Source organism: Thermobia domestica, chromosome 5, assembly GCF_964235325.1.
Source record: "Thermobia domestica chromosome 5, izTheDome1.hap1.1, whole genome shotgun sequence".
NCBI lineage: Eukaryota > Metazoa > Arthropoda > Insecta > Zygentoma > Lepismatidae > Thermobia > Thermobia domestica.
The window spans coordinates 127,711,162-127,738,801 of NC_137458.1; the positions used below are offsets into that span (position 1 = coordinate 127,711,162).

The window sequence follows — 27,640 nt, forward strand, 5'->3', positions numbered from 1 at the left end:
TATTGATTTCACACCTCCTTCATCAGATATAGTGGAAATTGATAAAGTGGGTGATAAAGAAGTACATTTAAATTTTGTTAATTTTTGGAATAATCCTTTTATCGTAAGCCATTAGGAGATCGTCAAAGATAGGACCCTAGTTTGAATGCTATAATTCAAGAATTAGAGAGGGGACAGGTAAAGGAACCTTATGTTCTTAAAAATGATATACTTTTAAAGAAAACTTTAGGTAAACAATATGGAGGTTTAAGAACTGTTATAATAGAATCTCTTAAATATAGTGTAATTAAGTTTCACTACGAAGACCCTGTGGGCGGGGACACAGTGGCGTACAGAGAGCGATATCAAAGGTTGCAATACGCTATACCTTTCCTAACTTATTTCAGGAAACTCGAGATTTTGTTTAAAGATGTATTAGTTATCAGCTTTGTAGTGATAGGAATCGACTTCCTTATGGTACCTACTATACTCAGAAAGAGAAATATCCTAATAATTCTCTATTTTTAGATGTAATGGGGCCTTGGCCTGTAAGTAATGGGTTTAGATATGTATTAGTCTTAATCGATGGTTTTTCAAGCTTTGTCATTATTGAACCCCTCAAGAATTTGAATCCAAAATGTATATGTTTGAAGTTAGATAAAATCTTTTATTCTTACGGATATCCAAACAAAGTGATCCATGATAATGCAAGTTATTTGCAAAGCGATTATTTCAAACATTATTTATTTAGTTTAAGTATTAAGAACATCTGTATTGCTCCTTATTCTATGTCAAGTAATTTGACTGAGAGACAAAACAAAACTATAAGGCTTGTTTTGAAAACATATATGCATAAAAATCAATCTAAATGGTCTAAGTATATTTATCAGTTTCAATACACGTTAAACAATAGTGAAAATTCGGTAACTCGTAAAAGCCCTAGTGAATTGTACTTAGAAAGAAAAATGTTTAATCCCTTAGATGTAAACTGGATTCTAGATCAAGGAATTCTTGAAAGTACGCAAGATAAAGATGAGATGAGTAGAACTATTGTAGATAATATTGAACTAGCATGGAAAAGGAAAGAGAAAATGTATTCTAGAAAACAGAAATATTGATTTACCTGTTGGAGAGAAGATATTGGTTAAGAAAGTTACTAAATCTTCTTTAGAGAAACGTTATCAACCTAAATTAGATTGTCAATTTCAAGGGCCTTATGAAATTTTAAGCTATCCAACGCCAAATACCGTTTGGTTGCAACTCATACCTGACAAGAAAATTAAAATAATACATGTTAGTTTTATAAAGAAATTTTATCCAGCAAGACAAAATAACGAAAATTAAAGTTGTATGTAAAAATCTTTGTAACATTTATAATCCACTTCAATGCTAAAAATTATTGTATATGGTATGTGTTATATATATTTGTGTACTATGCTCTGTTTATGCAATTCTACAGGTTCGGAATTGGGTATGTCTGGCCATGGCTGTGTTTGTCTTAAAGAACCTTCCCATAGCAGACTGGAGATAAATCAGGGGCCGTCAGGTGGATAAGCAAGAAAAATACCGTCATCAAAGTTATCTTTCTGCAGTTATGGTGCGTGCTTTGTAATTGGACAATGACTTAAAAGGAGCTCCTAAAAACTAACGATTTGAACTTTAAGAATTGCCATCGATGAGTTCGTTCTATTCTTTGCTGCATGTTGTGCATGGAATGTTTGAAGAACTTACTTCGAAATGTTAATTAAAGTTTGTTATAATTAAATCGCCCAGAGAAGTGGGGAATTTAATATGAGACATTTCTCTGCAAGCTCGTGAAGAGAAGTCGAAGAACTTTGGACATTTCCGAACAGTTGATTAGTTAAACAAACTTGTGTATGGAAACATTGACTTTGTAGGTCAATGTCAGAGTGCTAATATTCGTTTGTTTGAAGTGATCTGAACGCCATCTATCTTGTGTATCTACCCGTAACTATTACGTTTCCATTCGGACGAAACGTGAGGTAAGCAGGTGTAGGAGCATAAAATTCTGTGCGTCAAATTAAAAATTAGTAAAGTGTAATTTTGGTATGATTTTGGCTTATCGTGCTCCTATACGTAAGATGGACGGAAATAAAGTATAAAATTATATGTAAAGTGAACGGGGATATATTCCTCAGCGAGAATTTGTAAGTTCTAAATTTTATCCTATTATTTTTCACTCTTTTGGCCAACTATTGCAAATTTTTGGTGTGTGGTATGTCTTTGATCACTATATTTAATCATTTGTTGTTAAATATTTGGATATTAAATTCAATTTGGAAGTAAATTTTGATATGAGTAATCTCCTAAATTATATAATCTGTAAATTGTATTTAGAAGTAGATTTAATTGAAAAGTAGAATGATAATGTTGCAAAACTTTCCTACTACCATTGAAAAATGGGAAAGGGTTAACTTTGGTTTGGATGTGAATATTTGTGTATGAACCTTTATTTCGTTATTGTTGAATTTATTTTCATGTTGAATAACTCATACAATAAATTGTTAATATTGAGGAAAATCCTAATTTTTATCTGGAAAAGATTACTCGCCCCATTGTTCTGCATTAAGGGAAAGAAAACTGACCCTTTCGTAAGTAGTGGTTTACTTGCTGTCAAGATTGCCGCTGCAACTAGATAATATTATTTTGCACGAAATACTGTTATCATGACTCACCTATGTACTTTCTTTTTGCAGTCATTATTTAACGCAAATGTAAATACCATATCTATAAATGTTCGCATAAGCGAAAACAGATAGCTGGATCGAGATAACGGTAACTTATGCAAAGCACTCTTGTCTATTACATGTATACTGTGTTTCCACTTTTCGATTAATTTTATTATATTTGAAGATATTACAGAGAAACTGTAAAATTAGCAGTAGTTTAATTTCATTCCATTGAGGCATCTGAATAGATAGAACTTAATATACGAAAAATCAAACAAAGCCAGGCACGAAGAAACATATCTTCCAATGTAAAGCTTCAATACAGGTTTTGAAAATGAGACAAGTCTTCAGTAAACACATGTTGCCCTCAACTGTTTATAATAGGCCATTTCGAACTGACAATATCTTTTTCTCCAAATATGAAATAACATCACAAACTGGAAAGGTATATGTCTTTTTACAAGACTTCCTCATGTACTTTACTTCAAACTCGTCATGAGCAACAACAAAAAAAAATCAATCCTACGTAATGCCTGAAGCTCTTCTTACTTGAAGCTCATTTTATACGATGTAATTCTACAGACAATATTGCATGCAATTGCATTTTCCTAATTCCAACAGATATCGCCAGTGGTGGAAGTTGGTATATTCATTTGTACGTAGCGCAGTTCCCTTCTCTACGCTGTCACGAGCAGATTGACGAGTGACAAGTAACGCCACTCGTCAATTTGCCAGTGACAATTCAGTGGGTAGGACTCTGTCAGGTACAAATGAATATGTACCATCATCCACAGGTGGCGATATTTGCTGGAATTAGGAAAATGCCATTGCATGTAATATTACGTGGAGGATTGCATCGTGTAAAATAAGCTTTAGACAACAGTGAAAAATTCGATTTTATTCAAACAATTTGTGTCGAACACAAAATTACTGTTAAGTTGCATTTAATAAAAAAAGTTTCGGCAAAAGTAATGCATCAACAATAGAGAAAATTGGGCTACAATTGAAACCAAAGGTAGTATTTCACGTAAATAACAATCTTTGATTTTTCTTTATATATATATATATATATATATATATATATATATATATATATATATATATATATATATATATATATATATCTTTTTTTAAATAAAAAAGATATATGTATTTCTATATATATCTTTTTTAAGGATTTGCTTATGTTTTTGTGATATACAATGAAGTGTTTAATTTTCGTTGTACTATACAATTTTTATATCTATCTACGTAAATATTAAAAGAGATAAACGGATAGATATGGAATTGTAATGTTATAACGTGGATGACACAGTACTTTCGATATTAAAAAATATAAACAAGTTCATAACGGATGTAATAAAATTTGACATCATCTAGAAAGTTTGTTCTGCATAGTAGATACAAGTACTATTGCGTTGGAAAGTTGGCAAAAATTTTGATTTGCAGTGCTTTAATAGAAGTTTCGTATTTAAATGGTTATTAAAACAGTAATAGTTTTGGAAAATTAAATCATTCTATTTATTTTAAAATATCTTATTTTTCTGAAATACTCCATTTAGATTCATTCCACTTGTCTAAAAGAATAATTCCACATGCCACTATTGGCATGCATGCCGTAAGTTGCCAAGGTTTATTGCAAAATGTCACTCCGTACACATCGCTTCCCCTCCGTGCATACAGTAATTAACGGAGATGACATTATAAGCACGGAGGTGACAAATTCCGCCATTATGGCACGATTAAGATATACTCCTAAGGTTAGATTCTATTCATCTTAATTTTCAGCATTAATTCTTAAAAGTAACATCATGATTCAACTATATCAAATTATCATCTATAAATACCTTCTTATAATTTCCAACGGAGTTGACAGGTTGTGTTGGATAAAATTATAACAAGTTCGATTTCAGAGTAATAAAAAACAACAAGTACCACCAACAAACTTACCTCGCTCAACTGGCGCCTTCCTTGGGAAGTTCCATAAACTAACAAGTCCTGAGACTACGATGAAAATGAAATCGGGAAATGTGGAGGACATATGTTTTTAAAATGCATTAGCACGGAGGTCAGAAAACAAACTGGATACAGAAAAAATGCTACTTTTAATAGCATGAGAAAAACTTTACCTTATATATTTGTTTCCATCTATTCACTGATATTCATACTTTAAAAAAGTCGTCTAATACTTGGCGAATAAAATATAGTAATTTAGTAATTTCGAATCATTCAAGTGAAACTGTAAGTGGTTACAACGCACGGTGCTGACATATCACCTATTTTGACATTAATATTTTTAAATAAAATTATAAAAAATATGACTGAGTTCATTATTAATTTTCGGAAGACCCGGGTTCGATTCCCGGCGGGAGCTCATGTGGTTCGGATTCCACGTTAATCAGTAGTTCCACATTTCATATAGCCTCGCTGCTGAACAGGACGTAAAACTCAAAAATCAATCAATCAATCATTATTAATTTTAAGTTACATCTGCAAAGTATGTACTTATATAATTTCAACGTGTTTTGATTTCTATCTACTTATCAACATACCAGTTACATCAAAAGTCCCATTTCAAATAGAATGATCCATTTATAGTTACACATTTGTAGTTAAAAATTGTATCCAAGGGTATTTACTCATTTAACTTTTAAAAAGTACTAAAGTAAAACTAATGAAGGGATAAAATGAAATGTATATGCTTGTTAATAAATTAACACATTAATAATCTTTTATTTCAAATACATAATTTATTGGATGTAATAAAGATATATTTTTTTAAATTATAGTCATACTTTACAATCAACTTATGTAATAAAATTTCATAAAAGTCTCCTGTATGAAATTTATTTAATCTACATAAAGCTTTTAATACAGTTCCGTCGTTAATATTTTATATACCTTGAGCAGTGATAGCTAAGTGGTAGTCTGCGGGCTTTATTTGGTCCGCTAGCGTTTCATCCAGATCTAGTTCACAAATGAAAAATGAAAATATGTATGACTTGTTCTTTTCATTTACAATTCTATAAAAAGGAAGAGTATAGCTGGCCATCACAATATACTTGACTTTTAACCTTGGTTACTAACAACGAAAGCGTGTGATGTCACTCAGAAATAATTGCACCAAATTTGATGTAAGAGTAGGTAATGGGAATTTTAACTTTCTGCATTGTCCGCAACAGCCAGCAAAGGCTCCGTCCCATCAATATCTGATTGACAGGCTATACTTCTCCTGAATTATAAGACTCATTATTTCTGCTTCCGAATGCCTGCGAAACTAATGCTTTCACACGTTCCTTTCTATTTCCATTACCTACTCCTACACCAAATTTGGTGCAATTATCTCTGAATAACATCACACCCTTCCTTCGAGTCAATTCTGGAAGGTAAGATTTTAGATATCTGGTCGATATTTAGAAAGATGTAGATTTCATAGATTTAATTATAAATGTCCGTGAAAGTTCTAGTTGGCCTAAATACATCAAAAAAGAACTTAAATACGCAAAATAGAACAAAGATATCAGAAGATAAATTTGACCATCACTGGTCTAAGATATTTTTTCTCTTGTTAGATGTATTTAATCTTTACTTTCATCTGGCCCTTGTTCTTTTTCTTCTTTTTGTTTAGGGGAGGAAGTATCTACATCCACGTGTTCAGTCACCTCTTCACCTTCTTCCAAAACGCTGTAAAGTGGGTTCTCATGTAATACATCTTGCATCCTTACTCTTAGTTCTCCCGTCGCCTGGAAGAAAGTAAAACAAAGAAGATTCTGAATCAAAAGTTTTGTGTGCGGAGAGGCTACGATTTAATTATTTACGAGGCACATCCAGAAAGTAAGTTTTGAAAGCGCTCCAAAATGACACTAATAGTCAAAGTGGGAGGCTCCTGCGCAGAAGTGGAGCAGCACGTAGCTAGAGTCGCACACACGCGGGGGAACCCCGGGCCCGGACTCCCCAAAACTTCGTAACTCGATATACATTTGTACAGAAAAATGATTGATGTAGACTAAAGATTTGATCTTACATTTAATCTATACTCATATATATATATATATATATATATATATATATATATATATATATATATATATATATATAATATTGGTATATATTATATACTCGAAAAGAAATAATTCTAAACCAAGCCAACACATTATAATAATTATGAATTTCCCAAATGCAATAGTTAGTGCAATGCTGATAGTGGTATAGCTAGAAATATATCATGGAGAGCACTAATAATTACCGTAACCAAGAAATACAGTCACACGCTTATATATATACATATATCAAGCATTATATGGCGTGACAGGCTGAAATGTGGGTCATATAGTCGGCAACAGTACTTCATGGGCTCTTATGATACAAAGTTCAGTATTTTATTTCAGTACACAGAGGTGAGGTGAATTGCAGGTGAGACAAATAAGGAAAAGGTTACGATCTTTTCAGTTTTCTTTAGTAATACAGTGTTGAAATACTTATGAAATTTGCAAGGAAGAAATAAATTAAACTTTCAGACTCTACAATCATGAAAGCAAGAAAGAAGAAGCACGGGTATACTCTGGGATCAAGTCTAAAATAAAACTAGCCATTACTATGACAGCTTAGCAGTAGATTTGAGGGTTTTAACTCCTCTTGAGCAAGATATTATGGAAAAATGAGTATTTATTATATTAAGATATGTAAGAAGTTAATGAACTATACCGATAAATTGGAAGAGGTGATTCCTTACATCAAAATATGAAAAACAGAAATCACGTGGGGATTTGCGGAAAAGTACATAGTTTCGGAACCAGGGCTATCCAAAAGCGTGAAAAGTAACATCACAGTGAGCGTTATTCCGAACATGAGGAACTGTGGAGCTGGCGGTCTGTAACACTTCCGACTTCCTATCAATGCATCCCGAGTTAACTGCTGTCAACTATTTGGACCCACCACCACTTTTAAGTCCGAGTAAATCTCACTCGGGAATTCTATTGGGAGCATGTCTGGGAATTATACCCTGTGGGGAATCCCATGAACACCCATTGCACATTGGTGTATGCGTAATTTTCTTTACGCTGATAAGTATCACCACTTCACGATTCATAGTGTTTGGAATAATAGGTATGCAATTTATTATTTCCACGCGTTTGGACGTCCCTAGCTTTGAAACCATGCACTTTTCTCCACATGTCCATATGAATATTTTCATATTTTGATGTGAGGAACCGCTTTCCACAGTTTGCCGATATAGTTCATGAACACCCTCTACAAAAATCACGTTGGACTGAAAGGATGAGATGACTGAGTGTATGAAACCATCCTTGATGAAATTCTGCGTACGCCATTGTGGGTTAGAATGGCTACTTTCGTACAGACTATCAGTGATGATTTCAGATTTTTTTGTGGAGGGAATTTCAACACTGGGGCTGATAAGTAAATTAATATTATGACATTGAGTAGGATAGGATATATTGTTCCTTGCTACCCTCTGAAATCTTCACTGTAGTTCACTGTAGTTATGCGTCATTACCAGTTAGTCGACCGACTAAACATGTAGTCTACTACTCTAATTATAAGATATAAAAGTTCCATCTCGTGGGTCCATTCCGATTATTTGTACATAATCATGTAGATAATGAATACGGAACATGATATTTATCTTGAAGAATGGTTATTCGTTGTATGTTACGACATTTTATTGTCAATAATTTCAACATTAATCTCTAGACTATCGCTCTTTCCATCCCACGTAAGAAAATCCTAGTTACAGTATTGCTAAAGAAAATAAATAAAAAAAAAAAAAATAAAAAGGTTTAGATCTTACCGATGAGGGTTGGTCGTACATTGGATTGTCGAATGCTTGTCGAATAGGTTCGTCATCACTTTGAGGACCTAATTCTTTCACCTGGCTAGCTCCAATTCGTAGTTGACCCTCTTCACTTCCATCATTCTCAAACCGAGCGAATGTGATTGGTCGACTGCCTAAAAATAAAGTGCCTCTGGAAATAAAAATAGTAATTAATGTATTTATTAGTTTTAGTTTATTACAGTAGATTATTATTATTACTGTAGATTAAATCTGCCTGTAATTTGTATGATAAAGATTTTTGAGGACGTCGTACACCTAAACATTTATAGTACATATATACGGCAGTCATTGGCGTCTCTGGCATGTAAAATTTGGTGGGGACATCAAAGGAAATGATCTAACTGCTAGTGACTATCTAACTAAATTAAATTAAAATAAAATATTGAATATTTCGTATTTCAAAATATTGGGGGACGCGTCCCCCCGTCCCCCCGCGAGAGACGCCCATGACGGCAGCACAGGATTGACACAGCATTTCATGACCGGAAGGTTCCTTCAATGTATTGTGCGATCAACAGATAGCTCGCTTCTAACAGGTAGCTGCACGTGGTGTACACAAAATGAATGGGAGGATTCTTAGCAAATTGGAGTGTAGTCCAGGCAAATTAGCTTTTTCAGTGGAACAAATTCGGAACAAGCTGATTTTCGGTACACACGTTCAGAATAGCATTAGAAACAATACCGGAGAGTTCAAATGATGTCAATGGTGAGAAACCTAGGAAATCGCTGCCAACTTGTAAAAACTGTTTTCGACCACATTTTTCTTCACAATTTAGTTTTTTGTGCTAAAACTATGCAAGATATGCCAAAATGTTATTTGACCTTTCTTGTAGAGCATTACATTTTCAACAAATTGAAGAAAATTGCAATTTTCTGAAGCAGTGGTTTCCAAGAGATGGTCCCGTAAAGGTCAGTGGACATTCACTGCAGGAGACACAATTTATAGTTGGGAAAAGAGTTTTATTTTAAACTAGCCTTATAATATTTTTAAAAATTTCACACCGTACTTTGTCTTAACATATGCAATTGGTGACAGGACACATTCAGTCTTTTTTTTTTTTTTTTTTTTTGAATTGGAATTTTAATTACGACTTTAGGATTAAGGTTTTCTGGGGCCTCGTTGATGATGGCGATAAAGTCCTCCAAAAGTTGTTGGCAACCATTGCTCTAAAACAATCCGTTTGTATTTTTCTTTTCCGGGATCATTTTCATCAACCATGATTTCTTCAGTTGACATAATAGGTGGCGAGTTCTGCGTCCCAATCTACAGTGAGAGCATACAATAGAATATCAAAGACCTGCATTTATGCATCTGCAACCTATGCAACCCTTTTGACATTTACATGCTATTAGCTTTAATAGGTTTTCGGAAGAGAGTGGTTTAAGCATGGTGACTGGAACCGAAGAAGTTCCATCTTCTTTCTACCATGGTAAGTCATTGCTCTTCCATAGTTGCACTTGATGAAACACTCTGAATAGGTGTTGTTGGGGAAGACTAACCAAGTTAACTTCAGTTTTTCCTTTAGAAATGAGTTGACATAATTTAGTGCATCTAAAGATATTTAAAGAAGTCTCTATATCTGTAGCTCCGTAGACTCAAAGAAGATTTTTTTTTCCTTCAGCCAGTAATGTAGATGCTTGTGCTGATGGATCATTGAAAACTGAAACTGCATTTTGAAGTTCAGGTTTAGTTCTCAGAATTTGGAAGATTTTCTTCTTTCCTTGCATTGCTGTCACAGCCACTTACTGCATGTAAAAACAGAAATTGATCTGTGATATTTTAAAGCAGTATCGCGCATCAATAGAAAAAAAAAAAAAATTATCATAAACTTTGCCTTGTCCTGTTTTCAAAAGATAGATTGTTATCTCATCGGGTGTAAGTGATGTGAGCAGAATCAGTAGGTCAACCAACATCTTCTACTACAACTTCAGACTTATTCTTGACGCTGCTAGCCAGTTTGATAGAAGTTTGTACGATGTCTGCATAATCATTTACTTGAATGACAGTAATTATTTTGCTTTGGAGATCTTTTGTGAGTTGCTGAATAAAACGATACTTATTCGCCAGATTTGACAAAAACTTACTTTGTTCAATCGTTGAGTCCAAACTTGGTTCAAATCTATGTCAGGGCAAGCTATTTTCAAGGATCGTCTATGTCTTTCGATATTTTTTGTTAATGCTGAGCTGGATTCATAACCATCAAACGCTACTACTAAGCTATAGTCAAAGTGCTTGATCATATAACTGCTGCATGCTTTGTATATTTTCACACTTGGTTTGGGTAGGCAAATCCACTTCGTGTAGCAGATGACCTCCATCAATTATATATTGACAGTTTTCCAGAGGTAGATCCTCAGTTAGTTTGAAAAGAGAGTAGAGAAAAGCAGAGCCGTAGCTAGAGATTTCTGCGCCCGGGGCGAAGTAGAATTCAGCGCCCCTACACTCACTTTAGCAATCATTTTATATATATATATATATATATATATATATATATATATATAAGAAAAGCAGCTTTTGTTGTTACGCTGAATTTTTATTAATCTTCTTGGCAAGACCATTACAACAACCAAAAACGATCATTATGTATCCTTTTCCAAATAAGAGCTGTTTTCGAGAATCTTATTTTGGACTTTTTGTTAAACTTGACAAAACTACCTTTGGTTGTATACAAATTCGCTAGGAGAACAGCAGTGTTGGGTAAGTTACTTGTAAAAATGTAACGCGTTACAAGTTACTTTACTTTCTCTTAAAATGTAACGCGTTAGTAACGCGTTACTTGCCCCCAAAAAGTAACTGTTACTTTACTTCGAAAGTAACGCGTTACTTTTAGATACGAAACTTCAAAAATGTGAAAAAAAATACGACTTCAATTTTCCGTACTACAATTACTAGGTCTACCGCTATTATTATTATTATTATTATTATTATTATTATTATTATTATTATTATTATTATTATTAATTATAACAACACTGTATATAAAAAGAAAGATAGACGGTTTGTATTTGAATACTAAAAAACTGTTGATTGCCAACCTCGATAGTCGTGAAGTCTAGGAGTCAAGGACATTGTTCATGAGCTTCTGAATTTGGGTTGAGGGTCTAGGTTGAGTATTCGGGCTTGAGCCAAACACTGTTAAAAGTTATAGGGCACTGGCCAAATATCTTCAAAACTGGTCGGCCCGAGTTTAGAATTGTCAGCGACTCGAGCAGCTCGGCTCACAGCTCATTCACTATCGACCCGAAGTGAGCCGAGCCAACAGCTCACCCAACCGACTCAGCTAGACCCCTCGGCTCAGTTGAGTCGAACCGAGCAAATATCTCATCCCTACCAAGCCAGTTCGAGCCGATGGTTCACCCCAAGTGAGCCGGTTCGAGCCATCTTCTCAGTTAAGCCAAGCCGAGCTGCGCTTGTTATAAAAAAATATCTTGTTTTCTCGTTATCGAGACGAGACGAGATCCGAGCAGTGTCCCCTTTCGTGAGCAACACTAAAAGTATTCCATGGCTTTTGTTTTCCAGTGTAATCAGGCCATGATTTCAAGACGACTTAAAACGAACGAGCCATTTATCAAACTCGACGCGAAAAACTGAATCGGCTCGGAACTCGACTCAAGAATATTACCCTTGACTTGACTTGAAACTCGACCTGAATTCGAGTCAAGTTGAGTTTTAGCTTGACTCGTGTTCATCCCTATGCGTTAGAAAAAATAGTTCTGCTAAACTAATTATATAATAATAACGATGTTGTTATGTAAAGTTAAAAATAAAGAATATAGAGAAACATTACACTACTCTATAATCAATGGGACTCTAGGATAAGTAAACTGATCTGAAAGAACTCCAATATTACATACCATCAGCAAACTATTTTCTAGTAATAAAGTAGGCCTGCTCATCAAAACACAGTTTATTCATATAACCCCTTACTGTAAATCGTTAATTATGCTACCCTAGTTGTTGATAAATAATTTCCGTCGGGGCACTTCAGACATTTTACTTTTAAATTCTGTCCACCATCATCCTCAGCTCTTAAGAAAAAAGTATTCTTTCAAATGTTCGAACGGTAAAATATTTTCGTTCTCCATCTTTATAAAAACAACACCAATCAAAGTAAAATAGACTAACGGTATCATTGCACACCTACTTCATTCACTGAATGTATTGCTTTGGAGCTGTCAAAATCTATGATCAAATCTTCCAGGTGCTTGCAATCAGTACACGCGATTTCCCTAAGGCTGTCCTCATCTTCAAAAAACAGCAAGTGGCACTACGAACTTATCTGTTTCTCTGTGTGTTGTGACAGTCGGTCACTGGCATACATAGTTCATGCTCGATTGTTTCATTCTGAAAAATTCACTTACAGGAAAGAAACATTTGTTTCCGAAAAAAATATACACATATTGTAATTACTCATCCAAAATGTAACGCGAAAAAAGTAACGCAAACTAGGTACGTTACTTAAAAATTTGTAACGCGTTACCGTTACAGTTACTTTGGAAAAAATGTAACGCGTTACTAGGAAACGTTACTTAAAAAGTAACGCGTTACAAGTAACGCGTTACTTGCGTTACGTTACTTCCCATCACTGGAGAACAGTTATGGAAAGTTACTACTATTTACAACATTTCATACTATTGATAAGAAATGAAATTTTAATACATTAAAAACTATGTGCTTTTAAATTGTTTCAAATGGGTGACAGTATTAATTTCCAGTAATAATTGTAAACTTTTTAATTTTATTCTGTATGTGACCACATCAATAGTATGTTAATTTCGATCTCTTAACGGTAAAAAATATTTTGTGAAATGGAATGGAAATTCAGAAGGATCCTTCTTTGTGAATTTCTAAATATTGATCGATGGAGGTGAAGAATATGTTCAATGTTTGTACTTAAAATCCAAAATATACTTTGGCTACTACATATGTCTGAAATTATAGCAGTGTTGGGTAAGTTACTTGTAAAAATGTAACGCGTTACAAGTTACTTTACTTTCTCTTAAAATGTAACGCGTTAGTAACGCGTTACTTGCCCCCAAAAAGTAACTGTTACTTTAGTCGAAAGTAACGCGTTACTTTTAGGTCCGAAACTTTAAAAATGTGAAAAAAAAATGACTTCAATTTTCCATACTACTATTACTACCGCTATTATTATTATTATTATTATTATTATTATTATTATTATTATTATTATTATTATTATTATTATTATTATTATTATTATTGCACTTTCTGAATCGCTTTATGTAAATGCAAGGACAAATTTTTACTTGATATATGAACATTTTCATATAATGTAACATTGATAAAATGCCATACTGCGTTACTCGTTCGTAGGGATGGACGCGAGCGAGTTTTCTTTGACACTCGATTCGACTATAGGGATGGTATCGAGACGAGACGAGACGAGACTTTGTACAGTCTCGGTCTCGTCTCGGTTGATAAATAGCGGTCTCGGTCTCGTCTCGAGTCAAAAATCGCCGTCTCGGTCTCGGTCTCGTCTCGGTCAATAGATGCTTGTCTCGATCTCGGTCTCGGTCTCGAGGACCAAATCTCGGTCTCGTCTCGAAAGTCTCGAAAGTCTCGAAATAAATAGTGTGAAATTAAAATTGTGAAAGTATTATTATCGTACAGTCTGTCGTTTCCGCTTCTTATTTTTTGCTTTCATTCTTGACTATTATGGTATGCTGTACCTCTTCATAGCTAATTTGCTAGCGCTAATGCTTTCCATGCGTGTGTTCCAGGTTCAATCATCTGTGGGCAGTGGCGGAGGTTGGACGTTAAAAGTGTGTGTGGGGGGAAAGACATGATCTGAATATTTGATATCAATGTTAGTTTTCCTGGTTACTTGTAACACTTTGTTTGACGAAAGGTTGTATAACTAATAGGATACTCTTTTTATCAGTTAAAATACCGTATATCGTATGTCATATTTTATTAAGTAAATTGACAAGAGAAACGCAAGTAGACACTAGCCCTTTGTACTCTTAAACAACGAAGGTGTAAGAAGCGATTTGATTCCTTGCTCATGAATATCTGTGTGGAAAATTGTGTGATCAGATTAGAGGCATATTTAACCCTTTTAAATTCTTGCCTTTTTCGGTGTTTTTCGTGAGTCTCAGATAAGCAGCGACAGTGTTATCCCTATTTACCCTAGGATCATGGTTCATACCTCGTTTTTCTCAGAATAGAGTATCCTTTCAGATGGTATTACCCGATGTCTCTCGGACATCCCTAAGGAGGGAAAAATTGAGGAAAATAGGGATTTTTGTTGAAAAAATTCCTTTTTCCCCGGTTTGGAGCCCTTTGGCGCGGCCCTGGGTAAATATAAAGATCCAAAAATCACTTTCAAAAATACTACGTAGTGTACTAATTGCTTATGCCAAATACTAATCTCCGATCTTCAACACTAAGGACGGGAAAAATATTTTCCTCTTCTGCGAATATTCCCAGAATGTCCCAGAATACCCTATATAAATTTCAAAAAATTCTTGACACGTCCCTAATTATCGTAGGATCACGGTTCATACGCCATTCTCTTCAGAATAGAGTAGGCTTCCAGATTAAATTACCCTAATGTCCCTCGGACGTCCCTAAGGAGGAAAAAATTGAGTAAAATAGGGATTTTTGCTTAAAAATCCCTTTTTTCCCGTTTTGGGGCCCTCTGGTGCGGCCCTGGGTAAACATAGAGATATGGAAATTACTTTCAAAAATACTACGTAGTATACTAATTACTTGTGCTAAATACCAATTTCCTATCTTCAATACTAAGGACGGGAAAAATTCAGGTTATTTTCCTCTTCTGCGAATATTTCCGAAATTTCCCAAGGATACTATACAAACTTCAAAAATTTCCTGACACGTCCCTAATTATCGTAGAATGATGATACATACGTAGTTCTCTTTAGAATAGAGTAGGCTTTTAGATGGTATCACCAGCATGTCCCTAGGACGTTCTTAATGGGGTTACAAGTGAGGAAAATAGGGATTTTTGGAGAAAAAGCCCTTTTTCCCCGTTTTGGGACCCTCTGGCGCGGCCCTGGGTTAACATAGAGATCTGGAAATCACTTCAAAAATGTTACTTATGGTACTAATTACGTGTGCCAAATACCAATCTTCTATCTTCAATACTAAGGGCGGGAAAAATATTTTCCTCTTCTGCGAATATTTCCGAAATTTCCCAAGGATACTATACAAACTTCAAAAATTTCCTGACACGTCCCTAATTATCGTAGGATGATGATACATATGTCGTTCTCTTCAGAATCGAGTAGGCTTTCAGAAAGTACCACTCAAATGTCCCTATCATGTAGACGAGTGGAGCAAGAATTAGTGTTGTAAAAAAAAACGGTTTTTTTCCTGTGAAGTGTTTTTTCAATAAAAAACATCGTTCTTTTTCATGTTTTTTTTTCAAATGTCTGTTTTTTTTTCTGGCAGCTATTATTTATTGATTTATCTTGAACATTATTGAAATAATCAATAGAACTTGAATCGAAGCCCTCGTAAATTACAAATCGTTTGTTTCCTTGTACCTATACGAGCAAAATCGTGTGATTATTCCATTCGGACCCAGATCATTTTTGGCGTTTTCCTACTTTGTCAATTAGTGACTTATTGCTCAAAAACCACTTACCCTATTGATATAGTTAAGACCTTGTTTTTTAGAAAAGGAATGTGGCTATTTTTTGGTGTACATTACATTGCAGTGTTGTGAGCGGGTGGGAAATTACTGAGGGAAATGTAGGGGTGAAAATTTACAAAAAATCCCTAACCGAATTTCAAGATTTTTGTATCTAGCACCACTGATGCCATATCGGTCTAAGTCACCTAAAAAAATTCTTTGGTGCGTTGACAAGGTACAGTGAAAATCTAAAGTCGCTGGCTTCCATTCAAAGAGAGAAAGAAAAAATTCTCTGTTTCCATACACATGAAATGTTGACACTTTTTACGCCTCAGAAGCAAAAACCAACAGATATGCCGGGGCTACAGCTTCTCTAATTATCCTATTGAAACTTTTTATGGTGCGTTCTGTAGGCTAAAGAGAAGGCTTTCAGGTAGTGGTACATTTGTTGCAACGTAGCGAGCAAGAGGGAAATAATAGAGGGGAAAGGGAAATTTGCCAATTTTTTTTTTTACTTAAAATCAGGAATTAATTGTTTTGGCTGGAAACACTGTCATAAAACAGACGTAAAGTATCTGAAAGTAAACCTTCGTACCCCAAGAATACTTCCTACAAGTATCATGGCGATATCTAACAAAGTAAGCATGATTTTTTTAAAAAAAATCTCATTCTACCTCAGAAATTCACAATTTTCTTAACATTTACAGAACATAGTTTATTATAAGCCTTAACTGTACTTCCCCTAATTATTCTACCGAAACTTTTTATGGTGTGCTGTGTAGGCCAAGGACGAGGCTTTCAGACAGTGGTAGGTTTGTTCGAATGTAGCCAACAAGAGGGAAATAATAGAGACAAAAAGGGATTTTTTCACAAGATTTCTCCCTAAAATCGGAAATTAAAATTTTCTGTAGCTGGCAACAGTGCTAGCAGACACACACAAACTATCTTAAAAGAAGCTTTGGTATCCCTATAATATACCCTCAAGTATTGTGACAATATCTAATAAAGTAAGCAGGTCATTAAAAAATATTTCAGTCTACCTAAAAAAAATCACAGTTATCTTTCCACTTAGAGAACAAGATCTACTGTAAACCTTAACTGTACTTCCCCTAACTATCCTATTGAAACTTTCTATAGTGCGTTGTGAAGGGTAAAGACAAGACTTTCAGATACTGGCACTTTTGTTCCTATGTAGCCAACAAGAGGGATATAATAGACAAAACACGTAACTTTCCCCTAACATATTGAATTAAAATTTTCCGTAGGTGGCAACACTGCTACCAGACAGACGAAAACTATCTTAAAATAAACACTGGTACATTACTAATATATCCTACAAGTATCATGGCGATATTTAAGAAACAATTCTTTTAATTACCAAAAATATATTTCGATGAAGAGAAAAGTAGGGGAAAATCAAGAGTTAGAACCTTAATCCGAATTTTTCGTGCTTCCCCTAATTACCCCACTGTAACGATATGTACGCGAGTTTGTTCAGTAAGAACAAATGTTCGACTGACGTAAGTTGACTTGCATTCCGACGTATAGGTACGGTTTATAACAAAAATTTCGAATTTTTTGCCCAAATTTAAGGAGATTTTAATTTCCGTAGTTGGCAACACTGCGCGCAAGCCCGTCCAATTGATGTCAACAATTAGGTATCCATCGGACGTATCTACCTGACAAGTCTTAAGGAGGTCTCTATACAACGAATGAAGCTACAGGGGAAAAGTAATAAAGAAAATTCGAAAATTCTCGAATTCGACACACAGAAGAAAAAGAAACTAAAATGATAAACTATGGACCAACCATATTTGGCAAGAAATATATATATACCGATATCTTAATTAGTGACCATACAGGAGCGGATTAAAAAATTGACATATCCGTATGTGCCACTTTGGCCACCTGGGTCCGAAAGGGTTACGAGTGTACATTTAATTACATTTTTTGACTACTAACTTGTGTTGTTGTATTAATTATAGTCTTGACTAATAATAATATCGTTGTTGTAAACAATCACAATCTCTCCTTTTTACATCTTAGTTCCAATACTGATGCTGAGAAATGCAGGGTGTTTCAAAATGAATATCGGGGAATTAAGTCTTCGCAGTACTTATTACATTTTACGCACAATTATAAACAATACATCAAATAAAAGAACACCTCAAACAGTTTTTGCTTCAAGTGTTCGATGTGAGCTTCATTCGTCACATGGCACACATAGAGTCAATAGGTGAGAAAGGCCCATAAACTTTCCGCCATATGGCACAAAACATTCAATTCACACAGACGGTTGCACTGTAACTACAGATTCAGTCTTTGCAAAGTTAAAACACACAAAGCTTTCTGGTCTCTAGTCTCCATCTTTGCTACTTGCTCTTTCTAACGGCAGACAGAGGAAACAATGCATGGCATGGGTGTGTACAAAACTGTTTGAGTTGCTCTTTCATTTGATAATACTTATAATTGTAAGTTAATTGTAATAGATACTACAAAGTTTCAAAACCCTAATATTTATTTTGAAACACCCTGCATTACTTCAAATTATGTCATCCTATATTCATGTCTTGTATGTACACTCATGTCCAAGATTATTGTTGTATGTCTATAAATATGTTGTTGTAGGAATATAATTTGATAACGAATCCGCCTGGTATTTCTTATAATATTAGTATGTGTATAATCGGCAAAGACATGTATGTGGCAAATTTCATGTCAAAACAGCAGTAAATAAGAACAATAAAACAAAAATAAAACTTTCTTTCCATTTAGCAACAGTTTCTTTTACTCTTTCTCATTTTCGTATTTATAATTCTTTTCCTTTGAAATTTACAACAAATATACATTTTCCGATTATACACGTAATATTAAAAGTACCCTGCAAAATCATTATCAAATTATATTCTTACAAGAAGACAGTTATAGATATGCGACAATCATTGTGGACATGCATGTACATATCATCGGGCCGACCCCAGGCAATTTGTCGCCCGCGCAATGACGTAATTTGCCGCCTAAAACTTTCTCCAGAAAGAACAAATCTTAAAAGTCACGATTTTAAGTATGCTACTCCAGCATGAACAACGAAAGGGAGGGAAACTACACTCGCACTCAGAAAGGCTTAAATACTTACTACAAATACAATATTGTTGTGTCTGTTTTTTTCTTTAAACATTAATCTATTATGTTAGTGAAAGATAAAGCAAATACATCTGAAAGATGGTAATCCTTTTTATAGAATTCAATATCGGGTTTCAATCTCAACATATCAGTTTGCAATTATAGTGCAACTAGCTCTTTTACCTTTATTTCTTGATTTTCCTTCTACATCTGTTATTTTTTTTAATTGTTTCCACCTTCCATGATAACAATCTTATTTGCGACAAAGACAAGAGAAGCTTTCATATCAGAACTTTGATAACTAACCAAAGGGGACAGGCATTCGAGAATTGAGTTCCTGCATTTGACAACAATCAAGCAATTTATTCTGGGATTTATTTTACCATTTGCTTTAGCACTGATCATGTTACTTAAACTAATGCGACCTAAACATAATTTATGAATGTAGTATTCAAATAGAAGGTCAGCTTAGTCAGTGGTGCCCACCCCCTCATGTCCATGACGCACCCCCCCTCAATTGTCTATCCGTAGGTGTTCTTCCATGAAAAAAAAATCTTTTCGATTAATTTTTACACACCCTCAAGCATATTTATATAGATTTTTAATCCCCCCAAATATTTCAATGACGCAATTTGCGTCATAGTCCCCCTGGCTTAGTAAATTTAGCTACCATGATCATGAAGTCTATCTCCAACAAGAAATATTTATTTTAAATAAAACACTTATGACAGATATTGCCCCTCAGTGCAAATGCACGTGTTGCACATATGGTAGAGCCAGCAATGCATATCATATATCTAGTCGACAAATTATTTATATGATATTCAGAAAATATTAGTAGGCAAATTAGTACAGTTTTTACCTTTAGACAAGTTATTTGCATTTTATACTGTTCGTGATATTACTTTCGTACTTATTAAAGGCCTACTTTCACGAAAAAAAAAATGTTCATTTATACTTTTATTTCTTCGTTGATATGAGTGAAACAGTACAGAAACACGGATTATTAGTAGGTACGCTACTCATATAAATTGTAAAATATGTGTACCGTATCAGTATCTAGTGTTTAATTTATGTTGCATTTTATGGTAATTACACCTACATAAAAATACTTCAGACTTAAATGACGTAAGATACATTACAAATGACTATTTGAAAAAAAACCGAAATTTAGAAAAAAAAACGAGAGGCAATGTTTTTTTTCTAAAAAAAAAACGTACATTTCTGAAAAAAAACGAACGGTTTTTTTTTTCTATTTACAACACTAGCAAGAATCGCGAAAGTGGGATTTTTGATCAAAAATATCCCTTTTTTACCATTTTGTTCCTCTGAATCCCCCTTCTATGTTGACGAAGAGATCCGAAAAAATTCTCATAAAAACTAATGGGTCCACTGATTGTTTATGGAAAATATTAGGATTCTAGGATTAAAGAGAAGCTCACCAAAAAATGTTGAAGTTATAGGGGAAAGTCGGATAGTATCGGACAGTGTATAGTTCACTATTTTCGGAACAGGATGGCGACACTCTTAGCCACGTGTTAGTAGTTCTTTGTGAGAGAAGCGTGGCGCCAACATTCTGAGATAGTACGTTGAAAGGTGTATATGTGGTGCGACGATTGGTAGTTTTTGTGCGGTTTGTGGTTGCATGTACTTAATTTTGTCGGCTAATTACAGAAACAAAGGTGTGTGAAATATGAATTTAAGTAGTTGTACATTTTTGTTGTAATTTTGTATCCTAATTGGCATTATATCATTGCCTACGTTGCAAGACAAATTATTTCAGGACTCTTTATTATCATGCACGTTGGTCGGGTGGTATCGGACAGGGTGTTGGCGGGCAATATCGGACAGCAATATTCGAAGTTTCAATGCGAATAGTTCTAGCCGGGAAAGATTTTTATTATTCTTTCATGAAGACACACCACGATTTAAGTTTGAGGTGCGCGGAACCCACAAGTTTGCAGCGGGCTATAGTATTCAACAAGGAGCACGTTGGTATACTTTTTTTTTTACATTCTCTGAACTTTTGAATAAATATTCTTTTAAACCATCGAGAATTTTTAATGCAGATGAAACTGGTGTGTCAGTAGTTCATGAAAATCAGTTAAAAGTTGTGTCTATAAATGGGAAAAAGCAGGTATGGAAATAAGATCTGGAGAAAGAGGCAAAAACGTAACAATTCTTCTGTGCATAAACGCGTCAAGTGATCAATGTATCCCTCCATTATTTGTGTTCCCAAGAGTAAGAATGGACAAAGAACTTACGAAAGATGCTCCCGAAGGAAGCCGTAAACCAAGCAGTTGGATCAGCAAGGAAGTCTCTGAAATTCGACGGTGAAACAAAGACTGATTGCATAATTTGTGGGGAAAACTTTGATGGGAACTGGATACAGTGTAATTCGTGCAAAAGTTCGGCACATGAAAACTGTGTGAGTCTTAAGAGAGATGCATTTTATTATAAATGTGATATTTGCAATACAACATAACAATCTGTAGTTTGTAAGGTATGTAAGAAGACATGTAAGGAATCTAAGAAGGTAATAACAGATCTGTCCGATATAACCCGCCAGTTTTTTATATCTTGAAAAATTAGACTTTTACATTTTTTTCAGTTTCTCTAAATTTTGTAGTAAAAGTGAAATATGGTTTATATAGTGTTATAAAGATATGTATAAGGATTGCATATATGAGGTTTTTATTTAATTTCTGATTATCATAAAATTGTTACATCACATGTTCCTTAAGTACCCGACCTTCCCCTACCTCCCTAAAAAAGGGAATTTGTAAATTGATGACGTCATACCCCCCTATGTTCTGACGCTCGGAAGCATATAGACCCTTCCAAGGCTTTCTTGAATGCCTCCTCTCTTGGAAAATTAAAAAAAAAGAAAGAAAGAAAAAGGAACTAAATAGCATTCTTGGTACTCTTTTAATCGAATCTTTAAGACACTACAATATCGGTCGAAAACGACCGAAAAAACTTAAAAGGGTTAATAAATTTGCAAAACAAATAAACAGAAAGGATAATATTAATCAAATAATCATAGTAATGAATAATGGGGCTTGTTTTGCAAAAGTTATATTGAAACTGGAAATTAATGAACAACTTATTTTTAATTCCACGCATGCTATTATATATGTTATTACTCTTAGAATGACAGTGAATACTACAAGCATATGCTACGACATTTAAAGAAATACTTTTGCACCTTCCCGAAACATGTTCGTTGCCATTAAGTACAGTTTTCACTTTCTTGAAATATATCAAAACTCAGCAATACTTAGTGACTCTACATTTCAGTTATACAAAATAATCCTAAAATCTAGAATTATGCTAAATTTAATAAATTGAATTGTATATACAAAACTGTATATGTACACCCCTAAACTCCTATATTATACTGCAAAATTCCTTACTGAGCTCCTTCGTGGCTAAGCGGTTAGCGTAAACGCCTTTGACGTGGGAGACCGGGGCTCGATTCCCCGGGGAGCTCACGTGGTTCGGACTCCACGTTGATAATTAAGTCCACGTCTCACATAACTTCGCTGCTGAACAGGATGTTAAACTAAAAAAAAATCAAGTCAAAATATTCCTTATTATTAGAAAGAACAAAATACATTTTAGGAACTGTCGATTTTTGTGCAATTAAAGAATAACTTGTGAAGGACTTCTTTTCTTGCGAAATGTTATCTCAATAAGTTCCAGAGCAGCTGACTAACATATCGAGCACTTGCAAGAAGAAATTAAAGTACAGTAGAGCGTCGATTATCCGAACGTCGGTCAACCGAACGACCGCTTAACCGAACTGTGTACTCGCTCGCACCTGTTACTCTCCCGCCCTACCGTCCATCATCCCCCTCACTTCCAAACCAAGTTTCCCACAGTAGTCGCCGCACTGAGCCACCGCTGGCGGAACATTGCTTCTAATGGGGCCTTCATAAGGCGCTGCTGACCGGCCAAGCCGCCAGTCGCTGTGTTTCAACAATCAGCACACTTCTGTCGGTTTGGCACTGGCTGTAGAAGTACAGTCCAGTACAGTGCAGTACAGTACAGTACAGTTCGATTATCCGAACAAACCAGTTTTCCGAACACCCATGTCCCCCAATTACTTCGGATAATCGACGCTCTACTGTACGCTCTAATTGTGGCGTTCCAATAGGTTAATTTTTGGTCCATTTTTAGTAGCAGTTCAAACGCAATTCCTGTAGCTTTCTTAATTCCACGGGAAGACAACCAATACGTACTCATGGAACGACAAATATTTTATGGCACCATTTTCATTCTATGAACCAATAATACATACAAAACTTTATATTTCCAAATGAAACTATATACATTAATGGGTAATTTCAAAAAAGTGGGGGGGCAACTGCCCCCCTTTGCCCCCTAATCGCCGCCCATGTCGGTTGGTATATCATATCTGGGATAAAACCCAATAGTAACCCATATATCACTTTCTAGCAATAGACTTAGTCTCAAATAGCCTCACTACTGCCTATACAATTAAACTCTATTAAATTAACTCCAGTACTATACAGTAGTTTATTTACTTCCTTTGAATCAGAATTGATCAATACCTCCTAACGGATAACACAACACATAGCAGCTCGAAAGTATTAAATCGGACCGAAATTGAAATTTTACAATACCTCATTTATTGTCCAATACATTCTGCTTTGACTGTCATTTTAAAAACAGAATATAACTTTCATGATCTTAACAAATAGGGTAAATTATTACTACAATATATTTTGTTTCTAATTGATCAAATGCTTTATTAGCGTTTCATATATACGTATTTAATTTACACTTTGTAACACGGACTTCCTGAACCTTGTGGTGGGAGCTAAGACACCCACCTTTGTTATGTGTGGTCTTGGGTTGAAATCAACAAACAAGTTAGATTCAAAGTCCGATATTTCGCATAGTTCGCGTCTCAATTTAAGTACATTCTGTTTCTTATACGAGATCGTAAGGTCGTAATGCATTACTATGCATAGACGTAACTAGGCAGGAGCAACTGAGACAGTGTCCCGGGGTCCTCACCTATAAGAGCGTCGAAAAACCCAGTCAGGCTTACAAAATTTCTACTCTGAGAAATATGGAAAGGATAATACGTAAGAAATTGAAGAATTTAGTGCTATAATTTAAATAAATTGTCATGAATACTGCAGATCTCTCTCTTTGTACGCTAGGGAAAATGTCAACCCTCGGTGGCGACGAAATCAGCTTTGGGGGTCCATAGAGTTATTGTTACTCATCTAAGTAGGACAAAGCAATAATTTGTTTCCTTTTTCAAATATCTTGTTTTACTCTTCGTACTACTCTTCGCAGTAGTTTATGTGAAGTATATTTATTTATTTTTATTTTATTTAATTTATGTTTTGCTCTCATTTCAATGATGTCACGCAGAGACGTAAGCAGACTACAGCAGAGCCGTAAGCAGCACGCTTAACTACAATTCGCGTGGTTCCAAGTTCGATTCCCGGTGTGGGTACAGTTGAACGACCAAAGTGGTTCAACTATAATCAGTAGCTCCACGTCTCCTTTAGCCGCCCTAGCATAACCGTGGGACGTTAAACTAAAACAAGTTAACCCAAAAATCAACAGAATGCGTATTACTAACTGTAAGTCTTTGAATAATTGCATATACACTGAAGAAAAAACCCAAGTCCAGATTTTGGGATAAAACGAGGATAATATGCTTTTTGTTGGGAACACTATGACAAGACAGTGGTGTCAGTCTTAATACTGGGTGAAACACCCTCATTTCTATGGCGACATAGTCAGTAAGTGAGAGCGATGCTTACTGTTTTCACAGGAGTAATTGATGCTCTCACTTACTGACGTACGTAGCCACATGAAATAAGGGTGTTGCACCCAGTATTACAATTGACGCCTGGGTATATATATATAAAACAACACCGACGATTGGGAGGTGATTCCTGACACCAAGATAAGACAAAATGCTTCCTTTCGGAGTTACACGCTGCCAAAAACATGAAAAAAAAATGAATTTTAATGTTCCACAGCTCCAGTGGCGGAGCCAAGGGAAGGTCAGGGAGGTCAGGCCCCCTTGCTCAAAATCTTGGCCCCCTAGTGCCCCCCACACAGTGATATAGCTATAGGTTTACAAACGCTAAGTGAGTCGTAGCCACAAGTGAAACTTCTACCAAAACATCTCTCCACAACAGAGTTATCAACTGCAGAATACCGTATGTTGCAATAGTCTGCGTTCCGAAATGAAATGAAATCAAGATTTACGTCCCACGGATATGCCAACTAGGCTAATGGTGACGGTGACGACGAGAGATGAATGAAATGGTGGAATGAAGAAAGTGAGAGGAAACGGGAGAACCCCAAGAAAACCCACGCACGCGGTGGTTGTCCACCACAAAGTTCACTTGACGCGAGCTGTGATCGGACCAAATGTGGACGCTCTACCACTGAACCACTGCTCTGCGTTTCGAGTAAAATAGCACTACTAGTTTATGTTCGTAGTACAGCAAGATCTAATTCACCGAAATTTGTGGGATGCATGCATTGATCTCACCACCTGAACTACCTTTTAACCCCTGTATCTTATTGACGTAGTTATCTCTTTTGTTTTCGACAAAGAGCCAGAAAGAAAAGCAAAATCAGTCGGCATTCTCATTCGCTTCAATGCTGAAATTTATACTAAAATATGAGACACTTACTTACAAATAGCATACACTTTAGTAAAGCATTACACTTGCGTTGGACGAAAGAAGTGTTCGTACATTACCTATTACAATTCGTACAGTAAGTTGTTAATTCTCATTGACTGTGGTGACATAGAACAAATGCATAGTAATCATTAAATAATTTGGTACTACTACTACTACTACTACAGTAGTAATCGCGTCACTTTAGGACACTTTTTGGCCCCTGGGTCCCTGCCTCAGGACCCATGGTCCCTGGCCGGGGTCAATGACTTAGGGGTACATAGGACCACCCCCTCTAAATTTTGGCAGGGGTACCATGGCCCACCCCCTAAATTTTGGCAGGGGTACATAGGACCACCCCCCTTAAATTTTGGAAATTGCCAAATCTAAAAATTTGGTATGGTAGCCTAGGACCATAGTATGTACCTCTATCAGTATTGGGTGTCTATGTCGTTCCCTTTCATGGGTAAAAAATTGCCAAAAATTCAAATTTCGGGGGTTTTTGACCTAATTTATCCCCTTTGATGAGGTGTTATTACCCTATATGGTTATATGGGCGTATACAGGGGTCCATTCCCTTTCATAAGACATGGGTACATTAATGCACCCCTTGAAAAATTTGGGAGGGGTACCTTGGCCCACTCCTTAAATTTTAGAAATTGACCAATTTAAACATTTGGTATTATAGTACAGAACCCTAATATGTATTATAATAAATTTGGATGGTCCACCTCGTTCCCTTCTAGGGGTACCAAATTGCCAAAAAATATAAACGTAAGCAATACGTAGTACCACGTGTTTGGTTTTTGACCTAATTTATTCCCTTGGATGAGGTCCTATTACCTTATATGTTTATATGAGCGTATACAGGAGTCTATTACCTTTCATAAGACATGGGTATATTGGTGCATCCCTTTAAAAATTTGGGAGGGGTACCTTGGCCCACCCCTTAAATTTTAGAATTTGCCCAATTTAAACTTTTGGTATAATAGTATAGAACCCTAGTATGTATCACGATAAATTTGGGTGGTCCACCTCGTTCCTTTTAGGGGTACAAAATTGTCAAATTTTAGTACAACCATGTGTTTGGTCTTTTGACCCAATTTATCGCCTTGGATGAGGTCCTATTACCTTATATGGTTATTTGGTTATGTATAGGGGTCTATTCCATATCATAAGACATAGCTACATTTGTGCACCCCGGGAGGGGTACCTTGGCCCACCCCTTATATCTTGGAAATTGCCCAATTTAAACATTTGGTATTATAGTATAGGACCCTAATATATATATTACTATAACCTCGTTCCCTTTTAGGGGTACAAAATTGCCAAAAATATAAACGTAAGCAATACGTTGTACCACGTGTTTGGTTTTTGACCTAATTTATTCCATTGGATGAGGTCCTATTACCTTATATCGTTATATGGTCGTGTATAGGGGTCCATTACCTATCATAAGACATAGGTACATTTGTGCACTCCTTTAAATTTTTGGTAGGGGTACATTGGACCACCCCTTCAATTTTGGAAATTGCTCAATTTAAACATTTGGTATTATAGTATAGGACCCTAATATGTATTATGATAAATTTGGGTGGTCCACCTCGTTCCCTTTAAGGGGTACAAATCCGCCAAATTTTAGTACAACCACGTGGTTGGTTTTTTGGCACAATTTATTCCCTTGGA

The 27,640-nt window shown here is 35.4% G+C and overlaps 1 protein-coding gene across 1 annotated transcript in view; it reads right to left on the bottom strand.

The window, feature by feature from the left end:
* Positions 1 to 5,370: 5,370 nt before the first annotated feature.
* Amnionless (amnion associated transmembrane protein) overlaps positions 5,371 to 27,640 on the bottom strand; it is a 111,821-nt gene continuing 89,551 nt past the window's right edge. Inside the window, exons 7-8 of the mRNA XM_081757072.1 lie at positions 8,479 to 8,653; positions 5,371 to 6,412 (exon numbers count right to left, since the gene is read on the bottom strand). Coding sequence (XP_081613198.1) covers positions 6,248 to 6,412; positions 8,479 to 8,653 — 340 coding nt within the window. The 3' untranslated portion in view covers positions 5,371 to 6,247. The remainder of the gene's footprint in view (positions 6,413 to 8,478; positions 8,654 to 27,640) is intronic.